Source organism: Narcine bancroftii, chromosome 3, assembly GCF_036971445.1.
Source record: "Narcine bancroftii isolate sNarBan1 chromosome 3, sNarBan1.hap1, whole genome shotgun sequence".
Lineage (NCBI taxonomy): Eukaryota > Metazoa > Chordata > Chondrichthyes > Torpediniformes > Narcinidae > Narcine > Narcine bancroftii.
The window spans coordinates 50,693,222-50,719,609 of record NC_091471.1 but is presented as its reverse complement, the minus strand read 5'-3'; the positions used below and the strand labels follow the sequence as shown (position 1 = coordinate 50,719,609).

At 41.7% G+C, this 26,388-nt stretch overlaps 1 protein-coding gene across 2 annotated transcripts in view; it reads left to right on the top strand.

The window, feature by feature from the left end:
• Positions 1–328: 328 nt before the first annotated feature.
• Positions 329–26,388, top strand: part of adamts12 (ADAM metallopeptidase with thrombospondin type 1 motif, 12) — a 727,938-nt gene continuing 701,878 nt past the window's right edge. For both annotated transcript variants that reach the window (XM_069924031.1, XM_069924030.1), the window contains exons 1-2: positions 329–707; positions 1,090–1,448. In XM_069924031.1, coding sequence (XP_069780132.1) covers positions 584–707; positions 1,090–1,448 — 483 coding nt within the window. In that variant the 5' untranslated portion in view covers positions 329–583. The remainder of the gene's footprint in view (positions 708–1,089; positions 1,449–26,388) is intronic.

Here is a 26,388-nt window from a genome sequence, read left to right as displayed (position 1 = left end):
TATTATGGCGAAGTCTTAATGTAACAAGTGAGAGGCATGAGAGAAGAGGGTGCTGTAAGGCCAGTTCTTTTGCAGACAGGAACTGGTTCACTTCGGACCGATCCAACCTCTAATTTCCCACTTGGATTTTCCTCCCCTCCCCAGGACAAAGGCTGCTTGTGAGCCTTGCGTGAGTTGACCATTCTTCGCGCTGATTCCATTCATTCTCTAAGGAAAGATCCTAAAAAGGAAACGTTTCAAATCAGAGTGCAGCTCGCCAGCATTGGAGGGAAGCGTCTGATATGGTTGGAACCCATGTACAAAGACACTGCATGAGTTAACTCGCACATGGCTGCATTGGAGGTTCATCAGAGCAGGAGTTAACTCAGGGTTGGAAACTGCCATGGGCAGTCATCGAACCCTCCCACTTCTCTCAAGCAAGAAGACGTCCAGGGGTTCCTCTCTCCTCCTCCAGCCGCTCGCTGTTTGTTGAAAGCTCCACCTTCAGTTCCCCCGAGGATGGGGACCCGCGCGTTGAGCCCACGGTCCGCACCCGGGCTGCGTGCAGGAACTCCCCGAAAGAGATGCAACTTTTAACGGGACCATGCTCCGCGCGGGACAGCGCGGGATTGCCCGCATGCTTTTCCTGTTGAAACTCTCCGGCTTTCTGCTGGCAGGTCGCGGCCGTTTCCCGCCCGGCAGTTTGCACTTTGCCGATGAAAAGCAAGGTTTGTGACTTTCCCCGCCAGTGGGGGTTGGGGGGGTTGGGGTTGGGGGTGGGGGGTGGGGGGATGGGGGGTGGGGGGGTGGGGATGGGGGGTGGGGGGGTGGGGGGGTGGGGGATGGGGGGTGGGGATGGGGGGTGGGGATGGGGAGGTGGGGGTGGGGGGATGGGGGGGGTGGGGATGGGGAGGTGGGGGTGGGGGGATGGGGGGTGGGGTTGGGGGGGTAGGGTGGGGTTGGGGGGGTGGGGGTGGGGTTTGGGGGTAGGGTGGGGTTGGGGGGGTGGGGGATGGGGTTGGGGGAGTGGGTTTAAAGAAGAAGTGTTGAAAGAAGTTTAAAGATTTTGTGGATCTGCATAGTTAACGTTCTTCGTTATTTCTCTTTCAGAAAAGTTCCTTCAAACTTTGCAGGGCTATGAACTAGTTCACCCCGTCCGAGTGGACGAAAGTGGCACTGTTCTCTCCCGAGACGTCACGCACCGTGTCAATCACGTCGGAAGGCGGGACCTCAGCAAGAAGGGCCACCGCCTCTATTACCAGATTGATCACCGAGGGCGAAGATTGCTCTTCAACTTGACTGTCGGTCGGCCCTTCCTTTCTCCGGGCTACGTCCTGGAGCGGAGGTATGGGAACGAGAGCGGGGACGTGTCTCGGGCCCGGGCCGAGAGTACGTGTCATTTCGTGGGCAGGGCAGAGCATCCAACGCTGGGCAGCGGGGCGGCTGCCCTCAGCACGTGCACGGGGCTGGTAAGTGAGTGGTCGAACCAGGTGATTGGCGCTGGCGCCAAGCGACGGATCCCTGCAGAGGCTGGGATGGTTGCCCTTTCATTCAAAACCCCATGTCAAGTCTGCAGGTGCTCTGGTCGAGTGCAGTGCACAAATGAGGACCTGACTTGAGGGCCAGGGACCCTACATGTGGGCTACCCTTTACTTCCTACAGATGCTGACTGGACGCAGACTGGGAGGAGATATCCCCCCCCATCAGTGACAGGGCCAACCATTCCAATTCTGTGCCTCACACCCCACGTCGACGTGTCTGTCCGTGGCCTCGTGTACTGTCAACCAAAGATCACCTGTAAATTGAAGAAGCAACACCAAATTTTCCATCTTTGCCTTAACATTGACTTCTTTAGTTCCTGCTACCCTACTCTCTCACTTCCCCATCCCTCTGCCTTCTTTCATTCAGCTCTTCTTTCCCCCCCACTCCTTTCCTCTCTATTAAGAAAGCCATTTCCTCCCTTCTGCTGTTTTCTGGTGTGCCCTCCCTCCTTTATCTACTTATTATCTTTGGGGCTGTGCTCCTCCCCCCACCATTTTGTTCGGACACCTGCCGACATTGTGTTCATACCTGGATGAAGGGCTCAAGCTCAAAACATTGGTTATGTATCTCTATCTTTACTATATAAATAACCCAGCTTGACCTGCTGAGTTCTCTACAGTACAGAACAGGCCAGTTCGGCCCTACTAGTCCATGCCGTAACAAATCCCCACCCTCCTAGTCCCACTGACCAGGACCCGGTCCATACTCCTCCAGTCCTCTCCTATCCATGTAACTATCCAGTCTTTCCTTAAATGTAACCCGCCTCGACCATGTCTGTCGGAAGCTCATTCCACATCCCTACCACCCTTTGCGTAAAGAAATTTCCCCTCATGTTCCCCTTATAATTTTCCCCCTTCAATCTTAAACCATGGCCTCTAGTTTGAATCTCCCCCACTCTTAATTGAAAAAGCCTATCCACGTTTACTCTGTCTGTCCCTTTTAAAATCTTAAACACCTCTATCAAGTCCCCTCTCAATCTTCTACACTCCAGAGAAAAAAGCCCCAGTCTGCACAACCTTTCCCTGAAACTCAAACCTTGAAATCCTGTCAACATTCTCGTGAACCTTCTCTGCACTCTCTCTATTTTGTTTATATCTTTCCTATAATTTGGTGACCAAAACTGCACACAGTATTCCAAAACTTGGCCTCACCAATGCTTCCCTACTTCCAGATCGTTAATATATATAACAGACAATAGTGGACCCAGGACCCTGAGGAACTCCACTAGTCATCGCCCTCCAATTGGACAAACAATTTTCTACCACTACTCTCTGACACCTCCCATCCAACCATTGTTGAATCCATTTCACTACCTCTTCATTTATACCTAATGCCTCCACCTTTTTTCCTAACCTTCTGTGGGGAACTTTGTCAAAAGCTTTACTAAAGTCTAAATAGACAACATCCACAGCTTTCCCTTCATCAACCTTTTTTTGTAACCCCCTCGAAAAACTCAGTCAGGTTTGTCAAGCATGATCTACCCCTGACAAAACCATGCTGATTACTCCCTAGGAATCCTTGTACCTCCAAATATTTGTAAATACCATCCCTCAGAACACTTTCCATCAACTTTCCCACCACAGATGTCAGACTCACGGGCCTATAATTCCCAGGTTTAAATTTAGACCCTTAAACAGCGGAACCACATGCGCCACCCTCCAATCCTTTGGCACTACCCCCGTGGCCAGTGACATCCTAAATATCTCTGTTATGGCCCCACTATCTGTCCACTAGCCTCCCTGATTGTCCTTGGGAATATTTTGTCCGGTCCCGGAGATTTATCCACCTTTATCTTTTTCAACACAGCCTTCACTACCTCCTCGGTTATCCTTATATGCTTCATTACCTCCCCACTATTTTTCTTTACCTCAACTGGTTCAATATTTTTTTCCCTAGTGAATACCGAGGCAAAGAAATCATTCAAAATTTCCCCCATTTCCTCTGACCTCACTTAGCCTACCCTCTCTATCTACAAGGGGTCCATTGTTTGCAAACTTTTGTGTTTTTGTGTTTTACTCATACACAACTGTATGTATACCTAATAAAGGGCCTAGGCCTTAAATGTTGGCTACCCTTTACTTCCTTACAGATTAGGGGTGGCCAAACTGCGACTCGTGAGCCACACGCGGCTCTTTGATTTGCTAAAATATGTTGGCTGAGATAGGAATCGTACGAGCCAGTGCTCACAATGGTTGTTTTAGAGGGCATGGTTTACAATTGTGTGATTGTTGTGGCTCTCAAACATTTGAAGTTTGTCCTATGTGGCTCCTTCGTTCAGCAAGTTTGGCCACCCTGCTGTTGATGCTGTGTGATCTTTTAAGTTTCTCCAGAACATTTGTATATTGCAGTGTTAAAGATGTATAAAAATAAAGATATATGCTGTTCAGCACTAAATCTACCCGATGACACCCTGATCAGATGCTTCAATTTTGTTTTGAAATTATAATTATTTGCACTGAAAGTATGAAAAGATGGGAGATTTGAACCCCATCCAGGAAAAACTGGGTGGACTGAAAATGAACAGTCGTCATTCCAGGCACAATCCTTTGTCAGGTTAACTGTGGGTGCTTTCAATGTTTGCTGGTTATGTGAGAAGCATTTATTTTCATATGTGCCATGTTTAAATGACACACAGCTGTGGCTGCAGTTTTGCAACACAGTTTAAAGCTCAGCTATGCTGTTTGCATACCATTCACAAGCCAAGGCAGCACCATAATTGTGTTTTGAAACTTTAATATTTGAAATCAAAAAGCTGCAGATTCTGGAGGTGCAAATAAAAACCAAAATTGCTGGAAATGCTCTGAGGGATGGGCACTATTCATGAAATGCACTTCAGACCCATGCATCTCTCAGAAGATGCTGCCTGCCCTCAGTTTCAAGTAGTTCCTGTTTTTATTTGTAATTTTAAAGCTGGACCAGATCTACAAATAGTTGTCTAATCCTCCATGATGACTGGTAAATGGAAACTCACAGACCAGGAAAATTGTTGAGATTTGTTGGTTAATCTCAATCTGGTGGTGCAGCTATTCCACATTATGGAAGGGAGCATTAATTATGATTATGGTTCCTATTGGTGGCTGGGGCATATGTGAGCAATTGTAAAAATAAATGAAAAGGCCATGTGACCAAATAGCCTGTTAACACTTGTAACTTAATGATGAGTAATGCCCCTTTAAGCAATGGTTTTCATCGAACGGTGAGATGATTAATTAACATTGCCTTTAGCAAAAGAAGCAGAGTAATTATGTTATTTTTTTAAAGCAAACAATCTCTTCAAATCACTTCCACATTAGAAATCTCACAAGCAGTTGTGAGCCTTTAAGTTGAACGCTGTTAAGAAGGCAAATAGAATGTTGGCCTTCATCGCTCGAGGAATTGAGTTCAAGAGCAGGGAGGTCATGCTGCAACTCTGGTGAGGCTGCACCTGGAGTACTTTGTGCCAAGTCAGTAGATGCATTATAAATGCCATCATAAAACAGCTTGATGAGAAATATTTAATGTCAAACCTATAAGTATTTCTGCAGTTCATGGGATTGTCACATGATTATCAGTTCTCACTGCTGCTTTTCAAAGTTCAGATTTATTGTCGGAGTACATACATGATGTCACAAACTAGTTGAGCTTTTCCTGCGGGTCAGGCAACCTTTCTACTTATCAGTAGTGCAAAAAATGGCACTCCAGAAAGATGCTTTACAAAACAGAGAAACACAAACAAGGAAAGGCATGCAAATAAAATGTCCAAGACCGAAGATGAATATTCAATAATAATGGTGGAGGGGTAGCAACTGTTCCTAAACCTGCTGCTACAAGTCTTGTGGAACCTTTACGTCTCTCCTGATGGTAGCAGCGAGAGTGGAACGTGTCCTGGGTAGTGTGGATCCTTGATGATTGCTGCTAATCGATAACAGCATTTATTTTCTCGATGGTGGGGAGAGTTTCGTCTGTGATGTACTGACTGTGTCCACTACACATTGCAGGGCTTTCTGAGAGGTATTGGTACCGCCATACTAGACCGTGATGCAGCTGGTCAGCACACTTTCCACTACACATCTATAGAAGTTTACCAACGTTTTTGATGGCATTACCAAACCTCTGAAACTCCTGAGAAAGTGGAGATGCTGGTGTGCTTTCTTCATGTGCGTGGGTCCAAGAAAGGTCCTCTGCGATAATGACTCCCAGTGAATTTAAATTTTCTCACCAACTCCACCTCTTGTTCCCCCGTACGATCACTGGATTGCATACTCCTTTTTCTTTGAGTATGAGGTTGCTGTCAAGGGAAGATCAAGAACTTCAAATTCCTGTATGTAAATATCTCTGAGGTTCTATCCTAGAGCCTCCATGTCAATGCAATCACAAAGAGGGCTCAGCAGCGGCTATACTTTGTGAGAAGTTTGAGGAGATTTGGTTTGTCCACTAATAAAGAAGGCTGGTAGACATAGTTTGGGGGTGGAAAGACAGATAATCGAGAAAGAAAAAGATCGATGCAGTGATGGAAGAGGGATGATGGTAATAAATAATAGAGTTGACCATAAAGATAGGGACAAACTGGGAAAGATGTGGGAAATCTCTGAAATGCATTTACTTTAATGCTAGGAGTATTGTAAGGAAGGTGGATGAGCTGAAGGTGTGATAGATACTTGGCAGTGGAGTGGTGGCAATTAGTGAGATGTGGTTGCAGAGGGTTGTGACTGCAGCTAAATATTCTGGGATTTCAATGCTATAGAATTGGAGGGGTAAGACGAGCATTACTTGTCAGGGAAAATATTACAGCAGAGCTGATGCGATATAGATTGGAGGGCTTGTCAAGGGAGGTGGTATGGGTGGAATTAAAAAATGGAAAAGGAGAAGTTACAATTATAGGGGTTTATTATAGACCACCTAGTGAGGAGCAAGAAATAGAGGAGCAAATGTGTAAGGAAATAGCTGAGATTTGTAATAAGCACAGGGTTATGTTCTTGGGGGATTTTAATTTTCCTCATATAGATTGGGAAACATTCTGTGAAGGGGCTGGATGGATTATTATTTGTAAAATGTGTGCAGGATAGTTTTTTGCAGCAATACATTGAGGTACTGTGACAGAGTATATAGATGTGTTTTTGGGAGATAAACTGAGAAAGGTTTGTTAGAGTAGGTTACATACAAACACTTTAAAACAGATCTTATTTCAAATACTGGAACTCTGCTAAAGGCAACAGATAAAAGATCTTGTTGGAGCCGCTTTCTGTCTGGAAGGGAGCTTGCTATTCTAAGAGGGTCATGTGGTTTGGCAAGTAGAGAGAGTCAAATGGGATTTCTCTCTGTGGGAGGGAGAGAGAGAGAGAGAGAGAGAGACACACACACACACACACACACACACACACACACACACACACACACACACACACACACACACACACACACACACACACACTGGAACAGGACAAACTGGCAAGCTTGTGAAAAACCCCCATTTTGAAGACATGTTGAGCCTGGTCAAAGCCCTTGTGGTCCATACAAGAGGAGCGGACTGGCTGCCCAATGTTTCACTTGAAATAAGAGAAACAAAAAGGAACTCTGTAGTGACGTGAAAGAAAGAGGTTATCATCTGGAGAACCCTGAGGGGACAAGTTTCATCAGCAAGACACTGGAGTGGCTGATTAAAAATAAATCAGTGGTGGATGTCCTGGAACAACAAATCTCTCTCTGAAAACTGACAAAAACCTTCCTGAGCGGTAACCTTTCAAGCACCAAAGCCTAGTGATCTTTATAAATGTTAAATTCTGTGCACAGTATACGAATTGCTTGCAATCAATGAACTTGGAGGAATGAGAAGTGAGATTGGACTGTGAACCAAAGAGCTTTTCTGAACTAACACACACATTACACACATGTGCACTTAGAATTAGAAGGTGGTTAAGTTAGGTTAGTTAAGTTAAAGTTTGATTCTGTTTTCATGTTTAAAGATAATTAAAAGCAATTTTTGTTTAAGTAACCATTTGTCTTGGTGAATATGTATTGCTGCTGGGTTTTGAGGTCCTTTGGGCTTGTAACAGTACCCACTAGAGAATGGGCAGTATTGGATCTACTGTTGGGGAATGAGATAGAGCATGTGACTGAGGTATATATTGAGAAGCACTTTGGATCCAGTGATCATGGTACCATTAGTTTCAATATAATTATGGAAATGGATAGGTCTGGTCCAAAGCTTAAGGTTTTTGAGTGGGGGAAAGCCAGATTTGAAGAAATGAGAAGGGATTTGCAAGGAATGGTTTGGGCTCATTTGTTTTATGGGAAAGAGGTAGACAAGAATTGGAGGGCTTTTAAAGGTGAGATTTTGAGGGTGCAGAATCTTTATGTTCCTGTTAGGATAAAAGGCAGAGCCAAAAGTTTGAGAGAGCCATGGTTTTCAAAGGAGATTATAAAGTTGGTTTGAATTAAAAGGGAGGCCTATATTAAATATAAGAAACAGTGGAGCGTGGCAAGATGGCATAGGAAGAGGACATGTAAAACCACCTCTCCCCAGCTGATTAATCAATGCCCGAAAATTAAAGACCATTAAACTATTTAAAATCAGTTCTGATTAAGTTTAAGAGCTACCTGCTGTAATAATGAAGGGAACAAAGGATCAGACTGCAAAAAAACACAATTCAAAAGAGCTGAAAGTGCGGAGGAATTGAGGCCTACCTATTTGAAGGATCCACGGGGGTTGATTCTAGAGGCTCCGAAGGCACAAAGGACTATCCAGGCCAAGATCGCAGTTACACTGGCGCCCTCTTTGCATCTTACCACGCAAGATGGCGCCGGCTAGGTAAGCCATGACTTGGGGAAAGGGGGATGCAAGCGCGATTCATGCTGTGCACCTGAGGACATGGGGCCTCAAGGAAGTGAGGGCTCCATTCTCGAATGCGATCGCAAGCGCGCCGGAGCAGCCGGCAATGTGTCGCTCTCGTGTGCAGAGTTGGGCACAGGGTGCTTCCGGGTCCTGGGTGAATTGGGCATGGGCGGAGATTCGCGCATGCGCATTACCCTTGAATGGGCCCAGGCTGCAGGGATGACTCAATCCCAATGGACTGACAATGTCAGCCCGGTTTGGGAGGGAGTTCGAACCTGCAGTTGAGTGGCCCAGGCCAAGATCGTGGCATTGGATTCAGGTGAAGAAGAAGAAGAAAAGTTTCTTGAGACACCTGAGGAAGAAGAAGCAGCAATTTTAAAGGCTGCGAGAATTATACAAGGTAGCCTTAAAGACTTAAATCATCTTCTTTACAGACATTCCAAACTGTTCCATGGAAGGGGACACTGGATTATCTGTGTCTGAAGAGTTTATGCATCAGATGGACAATATGGTGATACAGGTCACCCAGGGATTTAAGATGCAATTAACCGAATTGAGAGAGTAAGTGTCTGGAATTAAAAAATACATAAGTGTTGCGAGCAGTGGATGTGGTGCAAGATGAATTTAAAGAAATTAAGCAGGCGTTTCGTGATTGTAATGATATAGCGGAGAGATACACTGAGAGAATGGATTATGTGGAACACTTTATTACAGGTTGGGATGTACAAAAACGAGAATCTTTGAAGAACGTTGATTCCTTGGAGAATCAAAGTCGGCGTAATAATGTTAAGATTGTTGGTCTGCTGGAAGATATTGAAGGAATGGATCCAGTGAAGTTTTTTCAAAAATGGATACCAGAGATGTTGGGAAAAAATGCATTTCCAGAAGGATTAGCACTGGAAAGAGTACATAGGGTGATACGGCGAAAGCCTTTTTCAGATCCAATGTGCAGTTCTTATTCGTTGTCTACGGTATCAAGACCGTGAAATTATATTATATTTGGCAAGGAGAAGGCTCATCAGAATCAGAGACCTTTGGTGGTTCAGGGTAATAAAGTTTTTTTTTAATGCTGATTTAAGTCAAGATGTTATAAGGAGATATAAAGAATTTAATCCAGCTAAGGCAGTCTTACGGAAGAAAGTTTACAGATTTGCCTTTAGATATCCAGCTGTGTTGAAAGTGTTTTATGGTAATTTTCAAGCTCAGTTTTTTGAAGATGCGACTGAAGCTTTGACTTTTGCTAATTCTTTACCCAATAATCTACATAGTTTTGAGTTGGAGAAACAATCAAAATCACAGGGATCTCCAAAGAGGAATGGGAATGGCAATGGCAAGAAGAAAGCAGAAAAACAACAATTGATCGAGATGGGAGATGATGGCCAAGTTACTGGTGCTGTTGGTGCTGTGGATCAAGCAGCTGGTGTTATGGGAGTTGTGGATTGAATTTTTAATTATGAACAAGTTTTTTTTCCTGATATTGGACTATCAGCTGGGGAGGGTGGATGGCTCTGATTCTTCCGAAGTCATCTGCCACTAGTGGTTTAGACCACACCCGGAGAGTAGAGGGCAGTTGGTGTTTTTTTTTTGTTTTTACTTCAGAGGGGTTTTTTTATATATATTTAGGGTGGGGGTTTTTCTTTTTTCTTTTAAGTTGTAGATTGTAAGGGTTTTTTTTGGAGCTTATATTTTGTAAAAGTTTGTTAAATCGGGTACCACTTGGAAGGGATGAGTAAATTGAATTTTGCGACATTTGATGTCAAAGGGATGAACCATCCGATAAAAAGGAAACGTGGTGGATTATATCAAAAAGATGAAGGTGGACATTGCATTTTTACTAGAGACTCATTTGACAGAGAAAGATCATTTGAAATTGAGACGAGATTGGGTTGGACATGTGATAGGATCTTCTTTTAATTCCAAGGCTCGTGGTGCAGCAATTTTGATACATAAAAAAGTGCCTTTTGTTTTAGAATCTTTTTCTGATAATGCAGGTAGTGTTTTGAAAGTTGATTGTAAATTATTTTCAGAAGCTTGGTCTTTGATGAATTTGTATTCCCAAAATGAAGATGATGTACAGTTTGTTACTGATGCATTTTTGCATTTGAATCGATCAAATGAGAACATAATGGTTGGAGGGGATTTTAATTGTTGTTTGGATCCACTGATGGATAAATCTCCAAAAATTGTGAAAAAAAAACTAGAATGGTGAAAAGAATAATTGAGTTGATGGGGGATTTAAATTTAGTGGAAATTTGGCGAAGGATTAACCCAATTGAAAAGGATTTTTCATTTTATTCAGCACGCCATGATTCGTTTTCAAGAATAGATTTCTTTTTGATATCAGCACATTTGCAGGGTAGGATCGAATAGGCTGAGTGTAAGAGTAGGATTTTGTTAGACCGCTTATTGTTGTTAATTTCTTGTAATGTTGCTGAGATGGTGGGAAATAGTTATCATTGGAGATTTAATGAGATGCTGTTAAAAAGACCTAACTGTTATGTTTGTAAGAGATCAGATTAAATTTTTTTACAAATGAATGAGAGATCAGTTCAAAGTAAGTTTACGTTATGTAATGCTTTGAAAGCATATTTACGGGGTCAAATTATTAGTTATACAGCAAGAGTGAAAAAGCAATGTAATGTTTTAGAAAAAGAGATTGCAACACTAGAGAAGACGCTTCAGAAAAATGCAACATAAGGCAATAAGATACAGATGTCTAAATTGAAGCTTTGTTATAATACAAAGCAGACGAACAATTTTGAAAAAAAGATTCCGCGATCAAAACAGCATTATTATGAGTTGGGTGAGAGAGTACATAAGGTTTAAGCCTGGCAGTTGAAAAGTGAGCAAGTTTTTAGAACGATTAATGCAGTTCGGAGAAATTCAGGGATAACATATAAATCACAGGATATTAATGATGAATTCCATACATTTTACCAGGATTTATATACATCTGAAGGGATTTCTGATGTGGAGCAGATTGATTCTTTTTTAAATAAAATTAGATTTACCCTTATTAGAGGAAGAGGATATTAAGATGTTAGATAGTTCATTTACTGATTTGAAACTCAAGGAGGTGTTACAATCTATGCCAAATGGAAAATCACCTGGAGAAGATGGATTTATGATGGAACTTTATAAAGAATTTTATGATTTGTTATTTCTGGTATATACTGATGTACTTAAACAAGCCACTGATATAGGTTTATTTCCAGAGTTGTTTTCAAGGGCATTAATAACAGTCATATCAAAGAAAGACAGAGACTCATTAAAAGTAGCATCATATAGACCAATATCTTTATTGAATGTAGATTACAAAATTGTAGCAAATGTTTGAGCAAACAGATTGGCTAACTGTTTACCGAAATTAGTACATGTGGATCAAGCAGGATTTATTAAGAACAGGTATTCGGCATATAATATTATTAAATTAATTGCAATAATTAATGCTTCAAGACAATAACTCAGCCAACTAATGATATTAGTGCTGGACGCGGAAAAGGCCTTCGACCGTGTGGAGTAGAATTTTTTATTTAAGGTGTTAGAAAGATAAAAATTTGGACCACTCTTTACTGGTTGGGTTAAGGCATTATTTACTAATCCTCCTGCTTGGGTAGTGATGAATGGACAGATTTTGCAGGTATTTAATTTGTTTAGATCCACTAGACCGGGCTGTCCATTGTCACCAGCCTTATTTGCATTAGTTATAGAACCGTTGGCACAATAGATCAGTCAAGAAATGAATATTAAGGGAATTATAATTGGTGGACAAGAGTATAAAATTAATCTGTTTGCAGATGATGTGTTGATATATTTGTCTCAACCTAAGAATTCTTTAGAACCATTACAAAATTTGTTAAAACAATATGGGGTATTGTCAGGAAACTGGGATAAAAGTGAGATATTACCAATATCAGATGGAGATTATTTAGATTGTAAACAACTTATGAAGTTTAAATGGACAAATAAAATTAAGTATTTGGGTGTAATAGTGGATAAAGAGTACCAAAATTTATATAGTTTAAATTATATACTGTTATTGAATAAGATTAAGTCTGATTTAAATAGATGGAGGGAGTTACCATTAACATTGATTGGATGGGTAAATTGTATTAAAATGAATATATATCTTCATATTCAATATTGTTTTAATATATTCTAAGTGCTGTACTGGGAAGGTTTTTTAAGGAATTAAATAAAGTAGTTTGTTTGTTTTTATTGAAGGGTAAGTTATCTGGAGTTTCTATGCAAAAGTTGTCATGGAGATATGATCTAGGAGGTCTTCAATTACCACATTTTCAAAATTATTATCAAGCAGCACAATTACAGTTTGTTAATAGGTTGTTTGACCAACCTCTGATGTGGGCAAAAGTGGAGATGGATCAAATTCAGGAAAGATCAATGCATAATTTTATATATAAATGGGATCCTTTGCTTTTACAAGGGTATAAACTGCCAGTATTGAAACATTTAATGGGGGTATGATATAAGTGGAATCAACTTATAGGATTGAAAGGTAAAATTTCAGCTAAAACACTGTTAATCAGAATCAGCTAATTTTATTTTTTATGAATAATTCCTATTTGAAGGATTGGGAATTAAAAGGAGTGATATTAGTGGATGATTGTTTTGAAGTAGATTCATTTCTCTCGTTGATAGACTTAGAGAGAAATTTGGTATATTACCAAATATTTTATTTGCTTATCATTAAGTACGGGATTTATTGTTAGAATGTTTTGGTAGAGAGATAATATTACCTGGGCAAACAAAATTTGAGAGGCTAGTTGTGGATAGGGGGTGGATAGGGGGAAAAAAGGGATTTGTATCAGACATGTACTTGTTATTACAAAGGTGATAAAGGGGGATATATTTAAAATAAAGGATAAATGGAAGAAAGACTTATCTATTCCTATTTCTGTGGAGGAGTGGTTTGATATGTGTTTGAATAGTGTTACAAAATAAATTAATGTACAATATAGTTTAGTCAATTATAATTTTCTTCATTAATTATATTTAACCCTAGAAAAATTGAAAAAAGTATGGATTTAGTGGGTCAGATTTGTGCTTTCGACCAGGCAGGGAATTTTCTACGTTCCGTTTGGGAATGTAAAAAGGTTAAACCCTTTTGGGAAAAAGTTGTTAAATTTTTACGAGATTTATTCCAAATAGATTTATATGTGGAACTATGGGTATGTGTATTGGGATATATGAATACAATAATGGCAAATTTATGTTCGGAGAAACCTCAAATTGCATTTATTCATTTAGGTTTGGCGGTGGCCAGAAAGTGTATATCTGTAACTTGGAAAAGTGATGTCGAATTGGATATCCTAGGATGGCACAACGAAATTCAGTCATGTATTTATTTATTTAGAGAAAATAATATATAATTTGTGAAGTGGTTATTCTTTTTTAAAATTAAAATATGGAGTTTGTATTTGGAATGTATGGGTTTAGATGTTAAGTAAAAGTTTTTTATGTAATGAAAGGTGTAAAAGGATGACACACCATTATAATTTGATATTATTGTGTTTTTTTTAAAAAAAAGCTCCAAGGGGGGGGATGGGTAGCTTTAAACTTTAGATTATTTTGTATTTTTTTGGTTTTGTAAAAGTTTTAAATAAAATTTTCCAAAAAAAATGTAAGAAACAGGGTATTAACGAGATGTTTGGAAAATACATGAATTGTAAAAAGAAGCTTAAGAAATAAATTAGGAAAGTGAAAAGAAGCTATGAGATGGCTATAGCCAACAGGTTGAAAGTAAATCTGAAGGGTTTTTACAAATATGTCAATAGCAAAGGAGAGTGAAGGATAAAATTGGTCTCTTAGAGAATCAGAGCAGACAAATGTGTGCAGAGCTGAATGAGATTGGGGAGATATTGAACGAATTCTTCTCTTTGGTATTAACTAGGGAAAAGGAGATGGAATCATGTATGATAAATAAGAGAAGCAAAAGGGGTGATTATGGAAAATGTAGGGATTAGGAAAGAGTTGGAACTTTTGAGGCATTTAAAAGTGGATAATTCTCCAGGTCCCGATGGGATTTTCCCCAGGACCTTGAGGGAAGTCAGGGAGGAAATAGCGGAGGTTCTGACAGTGATTTTTCAAAAGTCACTAGAGGGGGCATGGTGCCGTAGGATTGGCATATCACAAATGTGGTTCCTCTGTTTAAAAAGGGCTTCAGGTATAGGCCCAGCAAATATAGGCCAGTAAGTCTGACATCGGTGGTTGGTAAACTAATGGAGATGATATGTATAAGTATCTAGAGAGGCAGGGACATGGATTTGTGTGGGAAGATCATGTTTGGCAAATATTGTGAAATTTTTGAGGAGGTGACTAGGAAGGTTGATGAGAGTAGTGGTGTAGATGTAGTCTATATGGATTTCATTAAGGCCTTTGATAAGGTTCCACATGGAAGGTTGGTAAGGAAGGTTCAGGCGCTAGGTATTAATGTTGAGATAGATGGGTTCAATGGCAGCTAGAGGTTAAATGCCAGAGAGCCATGGTGGATAACTGTCTGTCAGGATGGAAGCCGGTGACGAGTGGTGTGCTCAGGGATCGGTGTTGGGTCCCTGTTGTTTGTCATTTACATTAATGATTTGGATGATGGAGTGGTAATTGGGTGAGTAAATATGAGGATGCTACAAAAATAGGAGGATTTGTGGATAGTGAAGATGGTTTTCAGGGACTGCAGATGGATTTGGACTGCTTAGAAGAGTGGGCTGAAAGTTGGCAGATGGAGTTTAATACCGGTAAGTGTGAAGTGCTTCATTTTGGGAAGAATAATCAAAGCAGGACACATGCGGTGAAGGGGAGGGCATTGAGGAATGCAGAGGAACAGAGAGATCTTGGAATAATGGTTCATCGTTCTTTGAAAGTCGAATCTCATGTGGAAATATTGGTGAAGAAGGCTTTTGGTATGCTGGCCTTTATAATTCAAAGCATAGAATGTAGGAGTTGGGAAGTGATGTTGAGACTATTCAAGGCATTCGTGAGGCCAAATTTGGAATACTGTATGCAGTTCTTGTCCCCAAATTATAGGAAGGTTATCAATAAGGTAGAGAGGGCGCAGAGAAGATTTACTAAAATATTGCCTGGATACAAAGAATACAAAGAAAAATTGAGTAGACTGGGTCTTTATTCATTGGAGCATAGAAGATTGGGGGAGGGGGTGGATTTGATAGAGGCTTTAAAAAAAATTATGAGGGGGATTGATAGAGTAGATGCGAATAGGCTCTTCCCCTTGAGGATAAGTGAGAATAGAATGAGGGGTCATAAGTTAAGGGTTAGGGGGCAAAAGTTTAGAAGTAGCATGAGAGGGAGCCTCTTCACTCAGAGAGTGGTGGCTGAGTGAAATGTCCTTCTGGAAGAGGTGGTTACAGCAAGGTCAATTTTGTCATTTAAGAAAAAGTTGGATAGGTGCATAGATGTGAGGAGATTGGTGGAGGCAATTGGGACTAGAGGAGATCATTTAAATTGGTACGGATTAGAGGGGCCGAGATGGCCTGTTTCCATACCGTAGTTGTTATATGGTTATATGCCTCCAAAGACAGTAGAAAACTTCTACAGGTGTACTGTGGAGAGTATTCTGTCTGGTTGCATCCCAGTTTGGTATGGGGACGCCAGTGCTCAGGACCGGAAAGAAACACTAGAAAGTTGTTAACTCGGCCTTCGACATCACAGGTACCAGTATTCACTCTATCGAGAGGCAATTTCTTAAGAAAGCAGCCTCTATCCTCAAATACCCCACCACCCAGACCTTGTCCTCTTCACTCTGCTACCATCAGGAAAAAGGTTCAGGAGCCTGAAGATGAGCACTCGGTTTCACTAGGACAGCCTCTTCCCCTCTGCCATCATATTTCTGAATGAACAATGAACTACAGATGCGACTTTGCTTTGCCTTTTTTCTTTTTCTTGTACAATTTTTATTTATTTTTAAATGTAGTTTCTATTAATGATTCCACTGTGATGCCTGCCACAACAAATTTTGTGACCTGTTCTTGACAATAAATTCTGATTCTATTAGTACACCAGTCAGCCAAATTTTTAATCTCCCACCTGTATGCTAACTCATCGCTCCTTTTTCTACTGTGGTGTCATCAGCATATTTGTAGATGGAGTTGTTGTCGTACCAAGCCATGCAGTCATAGATATAACATGAGTAGAACAGGGGGCTAAGATCACAGTTCTGTGGTGCTCTGATACTGATGGAGATTGTGTAAGTGATGTTCTTAACAATCTGCACTGATTGTGGACTGGAGGTGAGGAAATCAAAGACCCAATTTCATAGTGGGGATTGAGGCCCAGGCTTTGAAGTTTGTTGTTTGGTTTTGAGGGGACCATAGTGTTGAATGCTTAACTGTACTCAAGAAAAAGCATCCTGATGTATGTGTTTTTTCTGTCCAGGTGTTTCAGGGTTTTATGGAGAGCCAGTGAGATGGCATCTGCCCTAGACCTGTTACTGTGGTGGGCAAATTGGAATGGATCCATGCTGCCACTCAGACAGGAGCTAATGGGCTTCAACACCAACTTCTCAAAACAGTTTATCACTGCTTATGTGAGAGCCACTGGTCAATAGTCATATGGACAGGTTATCACACTCTTCTTGGGCACCAGTACAATTGAGGGCTGTTTGAAGCAGGTGGGTACCATGTCCTACTAGGTGAGTTGTTGAAGATGTGTAGCAATATATTTGCAAGTTGGTCAGCCCTGGGTTTCAGTACTTGGCTGGCAGCTCTATTTGGATTGGATGCTTTTCTTGGATTCATTCTCTTGAATGGTATCCAATGGTAGACAATTGAGGAGTGCAGAGCAACAAAGGGATTTAGGAGTTATGGTAAATAGTACCCTCAAAGTTGATACTCGGGTAGATAGAGGGTGAAGAAGGCATTTGGAATGTTGGCCTTCATAAGACTAAACAAAAGAGTTGGGATGTTATGATGAAATTGTACAAAGCATTGGTGAGGCCAAGTTTGGAATACTGTGTGCAGTTTTGGTCACCAAATTATAGGAAGGATATAAACAAAATAGAGAGAGTGCAGAGAAGGTTCACGAGAATGTTGACAGGATGTCAGGGTTTGAGTTACAGAGAAAGGTTGAGCACCTTTTTTCTCTGGAGCGTAGAAGTTTGAGGGGGGATTTGATGGAGGTGTTCAAGATTTTAAAAGGGACAGAGAGAGTCAACGTGGATAGGCTTTTTCATTTAAGAGTGGGGGATATTCAAACCAGAGACCATGGTTTGAGATTGCAGGGGGAAAATTATAAGGGGAACATGAGGGGAAATTTCTTCACGCAAAGGGTGGTTGGGATGTGGTATGAGCTTCCGACAGAGGTGGTTGAAGCAAGGACGTTATTTACATATAAGGAAAGACTGGATAATTACATGGAGGGGAGAGGATTGGAGGGGTATGGACCAGGTGCTGGTCCGTGGGACTAGGAGGGTGGGGATTTGTTCTGGCATGGACTAATAGGGCCAAACTGGCCTGTTCTGTGCTGTATATGGTTATATGGTTATATAAGGCAGTCTGTACATCATTCTCGGATACTTACAGTAGAGGATTATCAGGGGATATGGGAATGCACAGTGGTTCTTCCATTTCTGGTGGTCAAATCAAGAGTTCAGTGGGTGAGTGAAGAATTATTGTTTAGTCTTATTCTTCCATCACTTCTTCAGAAAAAAATTATTTAAAGCTCGGGTTGCCAATGAACCAAAGAGTAATTGGTTTTGTCTTTTTTAGTAGGATGCTAGGTTAAGGAATTGTTTGCTTGATAATCAGAAGTTAGGATTGTAATTATAAAGCAAACATTTCTGGTTAGGGAAATTCTAAGTTTGGAAGTTCATGTGATAGATCAAATCCATGCAACTTTGATAGTATATATGATATTTTACAAGATTTCTAAATATGTGTTATGGGCCCAGAGGACCCCAAAACCCAGCAGCAATAGAAATTCACCAAGACAAATGGTTATTTAAACAAAAGTCATTTTTAATTTTCTTTAAACTTAAAAACAGGATCAAACTTTAACTTATTACTATTAACTTAACCTAACTTGACCCCCTTCTAATTCTAATCTCACATGTATGTAATGTGTATAGGTTCAGAAAAGTTATTTGATTCACAGTCTAATCTCACTTCTCAGTCCTCCAAGTTCATCGGTATCAGACAATTCTTATACTGTGCACAGAATTTAACATTTATGAATTTTCACCAAGCTTTGGTGCTTAAAGGTAATTGGTTACTGCTCAGGAAGGTTCTTGTTGTTTTCAGAGAGAGATTCGTTGCTTGTTAGACACACACAAACTGATTCCCTCTGACCAGCCACTTCATTATCTTTCTGAAGAAACTTGCCCCATCATGGGTTTTCTAAATGATAACTTCTTTTTCCAGGCCTTCACAGAGTTCCTATTGTTTCCCTTATTTCAGGTGAAACACTCTTGCCAGCCTTTTCCTCTTGTATGGACCACAAAGGTTTTCAACAGGTTGAACTCAGAACTCACAGCCCATCTTCAAAATGGGGTTTCAACAAACTGCCACCTTGCAATGACTGCAGAAAACCTGTTCTCTCTCTCTCTCTCTCTCTCTCTGCTGTTTGGTCTCCTCTCTGCTTGCAAAAATCACATGACCTTCTTAGAACAGCAAACTGCAACCAGATAGATTGTGGCACTGGACCTAATCTTCTGAGTCTGTTCATCTGTTACTCTCAAAATACTAATCCATTTACACCTGCTTTTGAAATTCTTTAGCAAAGCAGTCTCCTTGTTTAATTCTCTTTGCAAAGGCTCTCAATGCCTGCATGACTGGCTTTCAGCAAAGCTCTTGCTTTTTAAATGAGATCTGTTTTGTGAAGTGTTTGTGTTTGTTTGTGACCTACACTATTCTCACAATCTATCTCCTTCAAAAAAAATATCTATATACAATATAAAATATGATATAATCCGTCACACAAGAAAACTAATATTTAAAATTTGCAGTGCCCAAGAGTAATTTATTCCTTTAATGGACCACAAAAGCCCAACAATTGAAATAGAGGCATAAACCAATAGATTGATACAACATGGAAACAGTCTCACTGCCCCCTAATTCTGTGGTGTCAATCAAGAACTGATCAATACCTATCTCACACACAACTTCTATTTTATTCTTCTAACATTCCCATCAACTTTTTCCTCTCAACTATATACAATTTACAGTGGTCAAACAGCTGACCAAATGTACAATTTTCAGACGTTGCAGTAGCTGGGGAAAACCTACATAGTCAGAGAGCATGGAGATCAAGATTGAAGCCAGGTCATTGGAGTTGTGAAGCCAGGTCATTGGAGTTGTGAAGCCAGGTCATTGGAGTTGTGAAGCCTTGCCTTGACCCACATGGTGCAATAAAGATTGGTCTCAATAGTACTCCTCCTTTCAGTGCTGTGCAATTGAAGTCACCATTTTCACCAGCATGAGTTGTGATAACCATTATTTTCATTTTGAAATTCAACAAGGCATTTTTCCAGTCTGAGAATGAGAGTTGCACTTGTGTGACAGATGTACGCTGACTGATATCACTCCTTAATGAGCTAAGCCAAGGAGGTATTGCAAGGTTAATTCCTGTGTTGTGGGGAGCAACCATCATTATCAGACTAATAATATTCAAACCTTCTTAACTGGCCTAGGACCTCACATAGGAACATCTTATCACTTGCACTTTACTATACTTTTCCATTGACCTCAACTTCCAGTGTTCAGATTATTCCGATGCCAGGCATTACCTCTCCCACCCGACCTCTAATTGGCATAACTCTGATTGCACGTGACTTGATTGCAAGTCAATGCCTCTGACCTCCTGGCTCCAAATTCCCTGTTGGAAGCCCTATCTGGACCTCTGACTGTCAGTCTATTCTCTCCTTCCCTCAATGTTTTTACCCTTGCTTCTTACACATGCATTGGGTCATTTCAGTCTTCAATATCTAATGGCAATTCATCAGAATCTGACACCTTGGCCTCAAATGTACAGGTATTTGCAGTAGCACTAGTGACCAAAGCAATCATTTGGTGCATTGGCAGTAAATGCATAGTATGCCCTTCAGGTGTAGTATATTCTCCAGACCTGTGGTTTTCAAACTTTTTTCTTTCCACTCAGATACCACCTTAAGTAATCTCTACTCCATAGGTGCTCTGTGATTCATAAGGGATTATTTAAGATGGTATGTGAGTCGACACCGTGAGCAGGAAAGGGCTTTGGCAAATACTAGAGCGCATCGGATGTCCCCCAAAGTTCCTCAACATGATTATCCAACTGCACGAAAACCAACAAGGTCGGGTCAGATACAGCAATGAGCTCTCTGAACCCTTCTCCATTAACAATGGCATGAAGCAAGGCTGTGTTCTCGCACCAACCCTCTTTTCAATCTTCTTCAGCATGATGCTGAACCAAGCCATGAAAGACCCCAACAATGAAGACGCTGTTTACATCCGGTACCGCACGGATGGCAGTCTCTTCAATCTGAGGCGCCTGCAAGCTCACACCAAGACACAAGAGAAACTTGTCCGTGAACTACTCTTTGCAGATGATGCCGCTTTAGTTGCCCATTCAGAGCCAGCTCTTCAGCGCTTGACGTCCTGCTTTGCGGAAACTGCCAAAATGTTTGGCCTGGAAGTCAGCCTGAAGAAAACTGAGGTCCTCCATCAGCCAGCTCCCCACCATGACTACCAGCCCCCCCACATCTCCATCGGGCACACAAAACTCAAAACGGTCAACCAGTTTACCTATCTCGGCTGCACCATTTCATCAGATGCAAGGATCGACAATGAGATAGACAACAGACTCGCCAAGGCAAATAGCGCCTTTGGAAGACTACACAAAAGAGTCTGGAAAAACAACCAACTGAAAAACCTCACAAAGATAAGCGTATACAGAGCCGTTGTCATACCCACACTCCTGTTCGGCTCCGAATCATGGGTCCTCTACCGGCACCACCTACGGCTCCTAGAACGCTTCCACCAGCGTTGTCTCCGCTCCATCCTCAACATCCATTGGAGCGCTCACACCCCTAACGTCGAGGTACTCGAGATGGCAGAGGTCGACAGCATCGAGTCCACGCTGCTGAAGATCCAGCTGCGCTGGATGGGTCACGTCTCCAGAATGGAGGACCATCGCCTTCCCAAGATCGTATTATATGGCGAGCTCTCCACTGGCCACCGTGACAGAGGTGCACCAAAGAAAAGGTACAAGGACTGCCTAAAGAAATCTCTTGGTGCCTGCCACATTGACCACCGCCAGTGGGCTGATAACGCCTCAAACCGTGCATCTTGGCGCCTCACAGTTTGGCGGGCAGCAGCCTCCTTTGAAGAAGACCGCAGAGCCTACCTCACTGACAAAAGGCAAAGGAGGAAAAACCCAACACCCAACCCCAACCAACCAATTTTCCCTTGCAACCGCTGCAATCGTGTCTGCCTGTCCCGCATCGGACTGGTCAGCCACAAACGAGCCTGCAGCTGACGTGGACTTTTTACCCCCTCCATAATCTTCGTCCGCGAAGCCAAGCCAAAGAATGTGAGTGGGGGAATAAAGGTTGAGAACCATTGCTCTAGACCCAATTGTTATTGTAACACTTTGCTTGAGAAAAATTGCCATTGGAACATTTTCTTTGAAGTTATGAAACTGTGCACATAACAAGTCAATTAGGTACGTGCATAGGGATTACTTAAGGTGGTATGTGAGTGGAAAGAAAAAGTTTGAAAATCACTGGTCTAGACTAGCAGGTTAAAGTAGAAAGAAGAGCAGGCTTTCAATACTATGTTAAGCGATGTGCGGTTCTTTAAATAATACACAGTAATTGAAGAAAACTGCTGGAGGCAAGAGCTTGATATGTATGTGCAAATATATATTTTTTGTTGCATTTACATGATGGAAATGATCATGTATATAAACATATTTGCAAATGGACTATTTTACTGCTTCCTGGTGTCACTTCTTGGTGGGTTTATAAAGGAAGTGGGGACTAGTAGCCAGAAACTCATTAATGTCCATAGCAAAGAGTAACAATAGCATGTTCAATAGGGGATGCTTTTGTCAAAGGAAGCATTAAGATCTTCATGGTGAGTCTGGGATTAACTTGAAGCAGATTTCCTGCTGAGACAATGTTTGTCATGAATTAGAATGAGTTTTTCCAATGAATGTCGATTATGCGGTGGAATTTTATTAAAAATTAACAATCCTATCACTTGTGCTGAGAAAAAGTTGGCTTTAGTTAATGTGTTCATTGTTGAAAATCTGAGCATATCTAAATACGAGCTGTTAGTGATCTGAAGTGTTTAATTGCATTGGGTGTTTGAGCAGGTAAAGAATATGGGGAATGACCTTTTGTTCAAAATATTCATGTCATATAAATGTCTAAATTGAACTGTTATTTTAAAAAAAACATAGAACCATTATTTTGGGTATCTGTACCTTCTCTGTTGCTCTGTCAATTTTAGTCACGTAAAACTGAATCTTAACCTTTCATTCTTGTGAGAGACAATATATATTTCTTTCAGATGTATATGCAAATATACATTGATGACAAACTATTGAAGCCCTCTGAAATGTGCATGATGTGCTACAAGTTCTGAGAGTACAGCTACACAATCCTTTATCTGGAAAGCTCCAAATCCGGCAAGTGGGGAGAGAGACGGCAGTGCGAGTCGGGCAAGCGGGAGACCGGCAGCGCGAGTTGGGTGGGGGAGGGGGGAAGTCCGGCAATGTGAGTCAGGTGGGTGGGAGACCGGAGCGCGATTCGGGCAGGCGAGTGGGGAGACCAGCAGCGTGATTCAGGCGGGCAGGAGGTCGGCAGCGCGAATCGTGCGGGCGAGGGGGGAGACCGGCAGTGCGAGTCTGGCGTGTGGGGGGAGACCAGCAGCGTGAGTTGGACGGGCAAGTGGGGAGGGGGGATACGGCAGTGCGACCGGAAGTGGGTAGGGGTAGATATGGCAGCATACTTCGTGTGGGCTTAAATCTGGATTTCCAAAATCTGGAAAAATCCGAAATTCGGAATACACTGTCCCACAAGGGTTCCAGATAAAGATTGTGTACCTGTATTATTTTGGCCTAAAACAATCTTACTCAGTAACACTAACTCAGTGTTAAATAAATGTTACATAATTAACTTAGCTTCTTTTTTGCACTATGTGTGAATGTGTGATCTCCACAATAAACAAATGTATTGAAGTAGTGTCAGCAATCCTAGGTAGTTTGTACATCATGGCTCTGTTACTTATGCTTACATTTGCTAACAATCTTGTTCAATAAAGGCTTCCAAAATTGCTACAAGACACTGCACTTGGGTTTATGTCAAATGCGCCAAGTTTTCTTCTCTTCCCTTCACTTTCTATGATGGGATAATGCTGATTCCTGAAGCATTCCCCAGCTGGCATGCCAGAAAATGAGATGAATAGCAGAGCCTCTCAGCTTTGACAAAAAGCCAGAGCATTACAAGCCTTAAATAGAAACAGATAAAACAGCAAATATGCCAATGGTCACAGATATGGTGGGAAACTGGGACCATAAGCAGTTCATGAACAGTGTTTCTTAACATGGATTTTATACTTGGCTTAACTTTTGATCTGCTGTGCGATTAAGAATTTGGGAAGTTGATCAAAATCACAGAAGCTATTTAATTGTGAACTTGGCTTATTGAGGTATTTTTGCTTGTAATGCATTATCCATTAATTATGACTATTCAGTTCATTTGCAGTAAATGACCCAACATATTTTGATTTTCCATAATAAAAATTTAGCCAAATCTATTTGGGGTTGGCAAGTAAAATGGATGAGCTTTAGACTTCTGATATACTTTGATATCATTTCCAATTTCCTGGAACTGTAAAGCTACTTACATTGAGGATGAGAGTAGAAAAATCTGGAATGTTAGGAAATCTATTGCATCTTTTTTGAATAATGAGATATTGTTGTTGAAAAATAGAGGACCAAAGAAAATAATGGACAACTTGGGTACAACTAGAGCAAAGGTGAAAGGTAAATGCAATGAAAATGCCATATTTCCTCCATTTTGAATCTCCAAGAACAATTATTGTCTCTGTCATGAAAAGATTAATTGGCTTTGCATTAACAGTTAATGCATTGTTGAACATGTTCTTCGCCTGTTATTAATGAACCCTAGTTCCTGCAATAATCCAAAAGAAATGCTGCAGATGCTGGAAGTCTGAAATATAACTAGAAATTATGTAAATACTTGACATGTTAGAAAACTTCTCAAAAGAGTGCAACAGAGGAAATGGTCTTTCATTAGAACTCGAAAAGTGCTTTAAGTTGGGTGGCAAGGTTGGCGTAACGGTTAGTGCAATGCCATTACAGCGACAGTGATTGGGACTGGACCTGGGTTTGAATCCTGTGCTCTCTGTAAGGAAATTGTACATACTCCCCATGTCTGGGTGGGTTTTCTCTGGGGGATCCAGTTTCATCCACCTTTTAAAAACATACTGGGAGTGTAGGTTAGTGGGGTATAAATTGGGTGGCATGGATTGCAGGGCTGAATTGCCTATTAAAGAGCTGTATGTCTAAAAAAAAATTAAACCAGATTATATTCTAACTATTCCTAATCTTGATTGACTGGACATGGTAATTTCATTTTCCTCTTAATATTGGCAAAACTTAATGCACAATCACCATGCAAAATTCATTAAATTATAAAACAAAAGGAAAATGCTGAAATACAATTGTATGACATCAGTAGTGAGGTGTCTCCACTCGTTTAGTAATTTGTAAAGTTATACAACTTGCTGCATAAATAATGGGCCTCTAACAAATGAGGTGTTTCTGCAGTATCAACAGCATGCATTGGGAACCTGTCATCCTATTTTCATGAAAATTTGACAAGTTCTGCCTGTTCAAATATATTTTGATTGGTGGCTTCTTTACTTTTTGGAGGACGTGATATTTAAATGCACTTAAAAAAAAAACTGTCCATGGATCTTAATTTGGTTGAACAATAAATATAATCACCAGAGAGAAAAAGACACATCACTGGAGTTTCATGGATGGTTAGTATATGACCTCCATTAAAGAGGGCTTGAGATAGATAAAGTTTAATATAACAGCAATATAGAGGCTTTAATATTGTTAAATTATCGTCACTTCATGGCTATCAAACAAAACGCCATGGCTTGCTGTCCCTTTACGGGAGACGTCAGGGGTAAGTTTTTTTTACATTAATTTGTGGGTTTCTGGAATGCCTTGCCAGGGATGGTGGTGGAGGCTGAAACATTAGGGCACACATGTCAAACTCTGGCCCGGCCCGCGATGTAATTATATTTGGCCCGCAAGATCATATCAAAAATGTATTAGAGGTGGCCCGCTGGCCGCCGCGCCAGTATAGCGCATGCACAGTAACCGCTGTGTCCCAGGGTGAGAGGGAGAGAGAAAAATCCTGGTCCTTGAAAAGTAGCGGTGGGTGGTTTTATAAACACGCTGTTGTGTCCCCCCGCCCACCCCACCACCGCAGCAAGGTCTGGCCGGTGTCAGGGGAAGCCAAGGCCGCTTCCCAGCACCCGCAACCCCAGTGGCACAGCGTTTCTTGGAGGTGCAGATGGAGTTGGGACGCCGGAGGGAAGATTGGGGCTCCCCGCCGGGCGATGGGGGCGCCGGCCACCAGCCACCCTGCGCCTTCCCACCGGACCAGCGGCGGGTGCCTGGAGTACACGTTGAGAGCGAGGCTGGTCGGGCAGGTAGGGTGGAACCCCCCCGCCAATCTCGGGAGTGGTGTGGGCTGGATTGGGATTAGCTGCACTCACCTGCTCCTCCACCGCTGACCGGGATCCCAGCGCGGTCCTGAGCGCGGAGACTGCCCTGGAAAGGTCTTGGGACACCGGCATGGAAAGAAAAGGAGGTCCGGGAGAAACTCAGCAGGTCAAGGGGGGTCTGGGAGAAACTCAGCAGGTCAAGGGAGGTCCGGGAGAAACTCAGCAGGTCAAGGGGGGGTCCGGGAGTGTAGAGCTCGTCGAAAGAACCAAAGATTTGTTGATCCAAACCAAGGCTTTTATTAGCAAAAGACAGGAGCTCTTCACAGGTGGCCGACC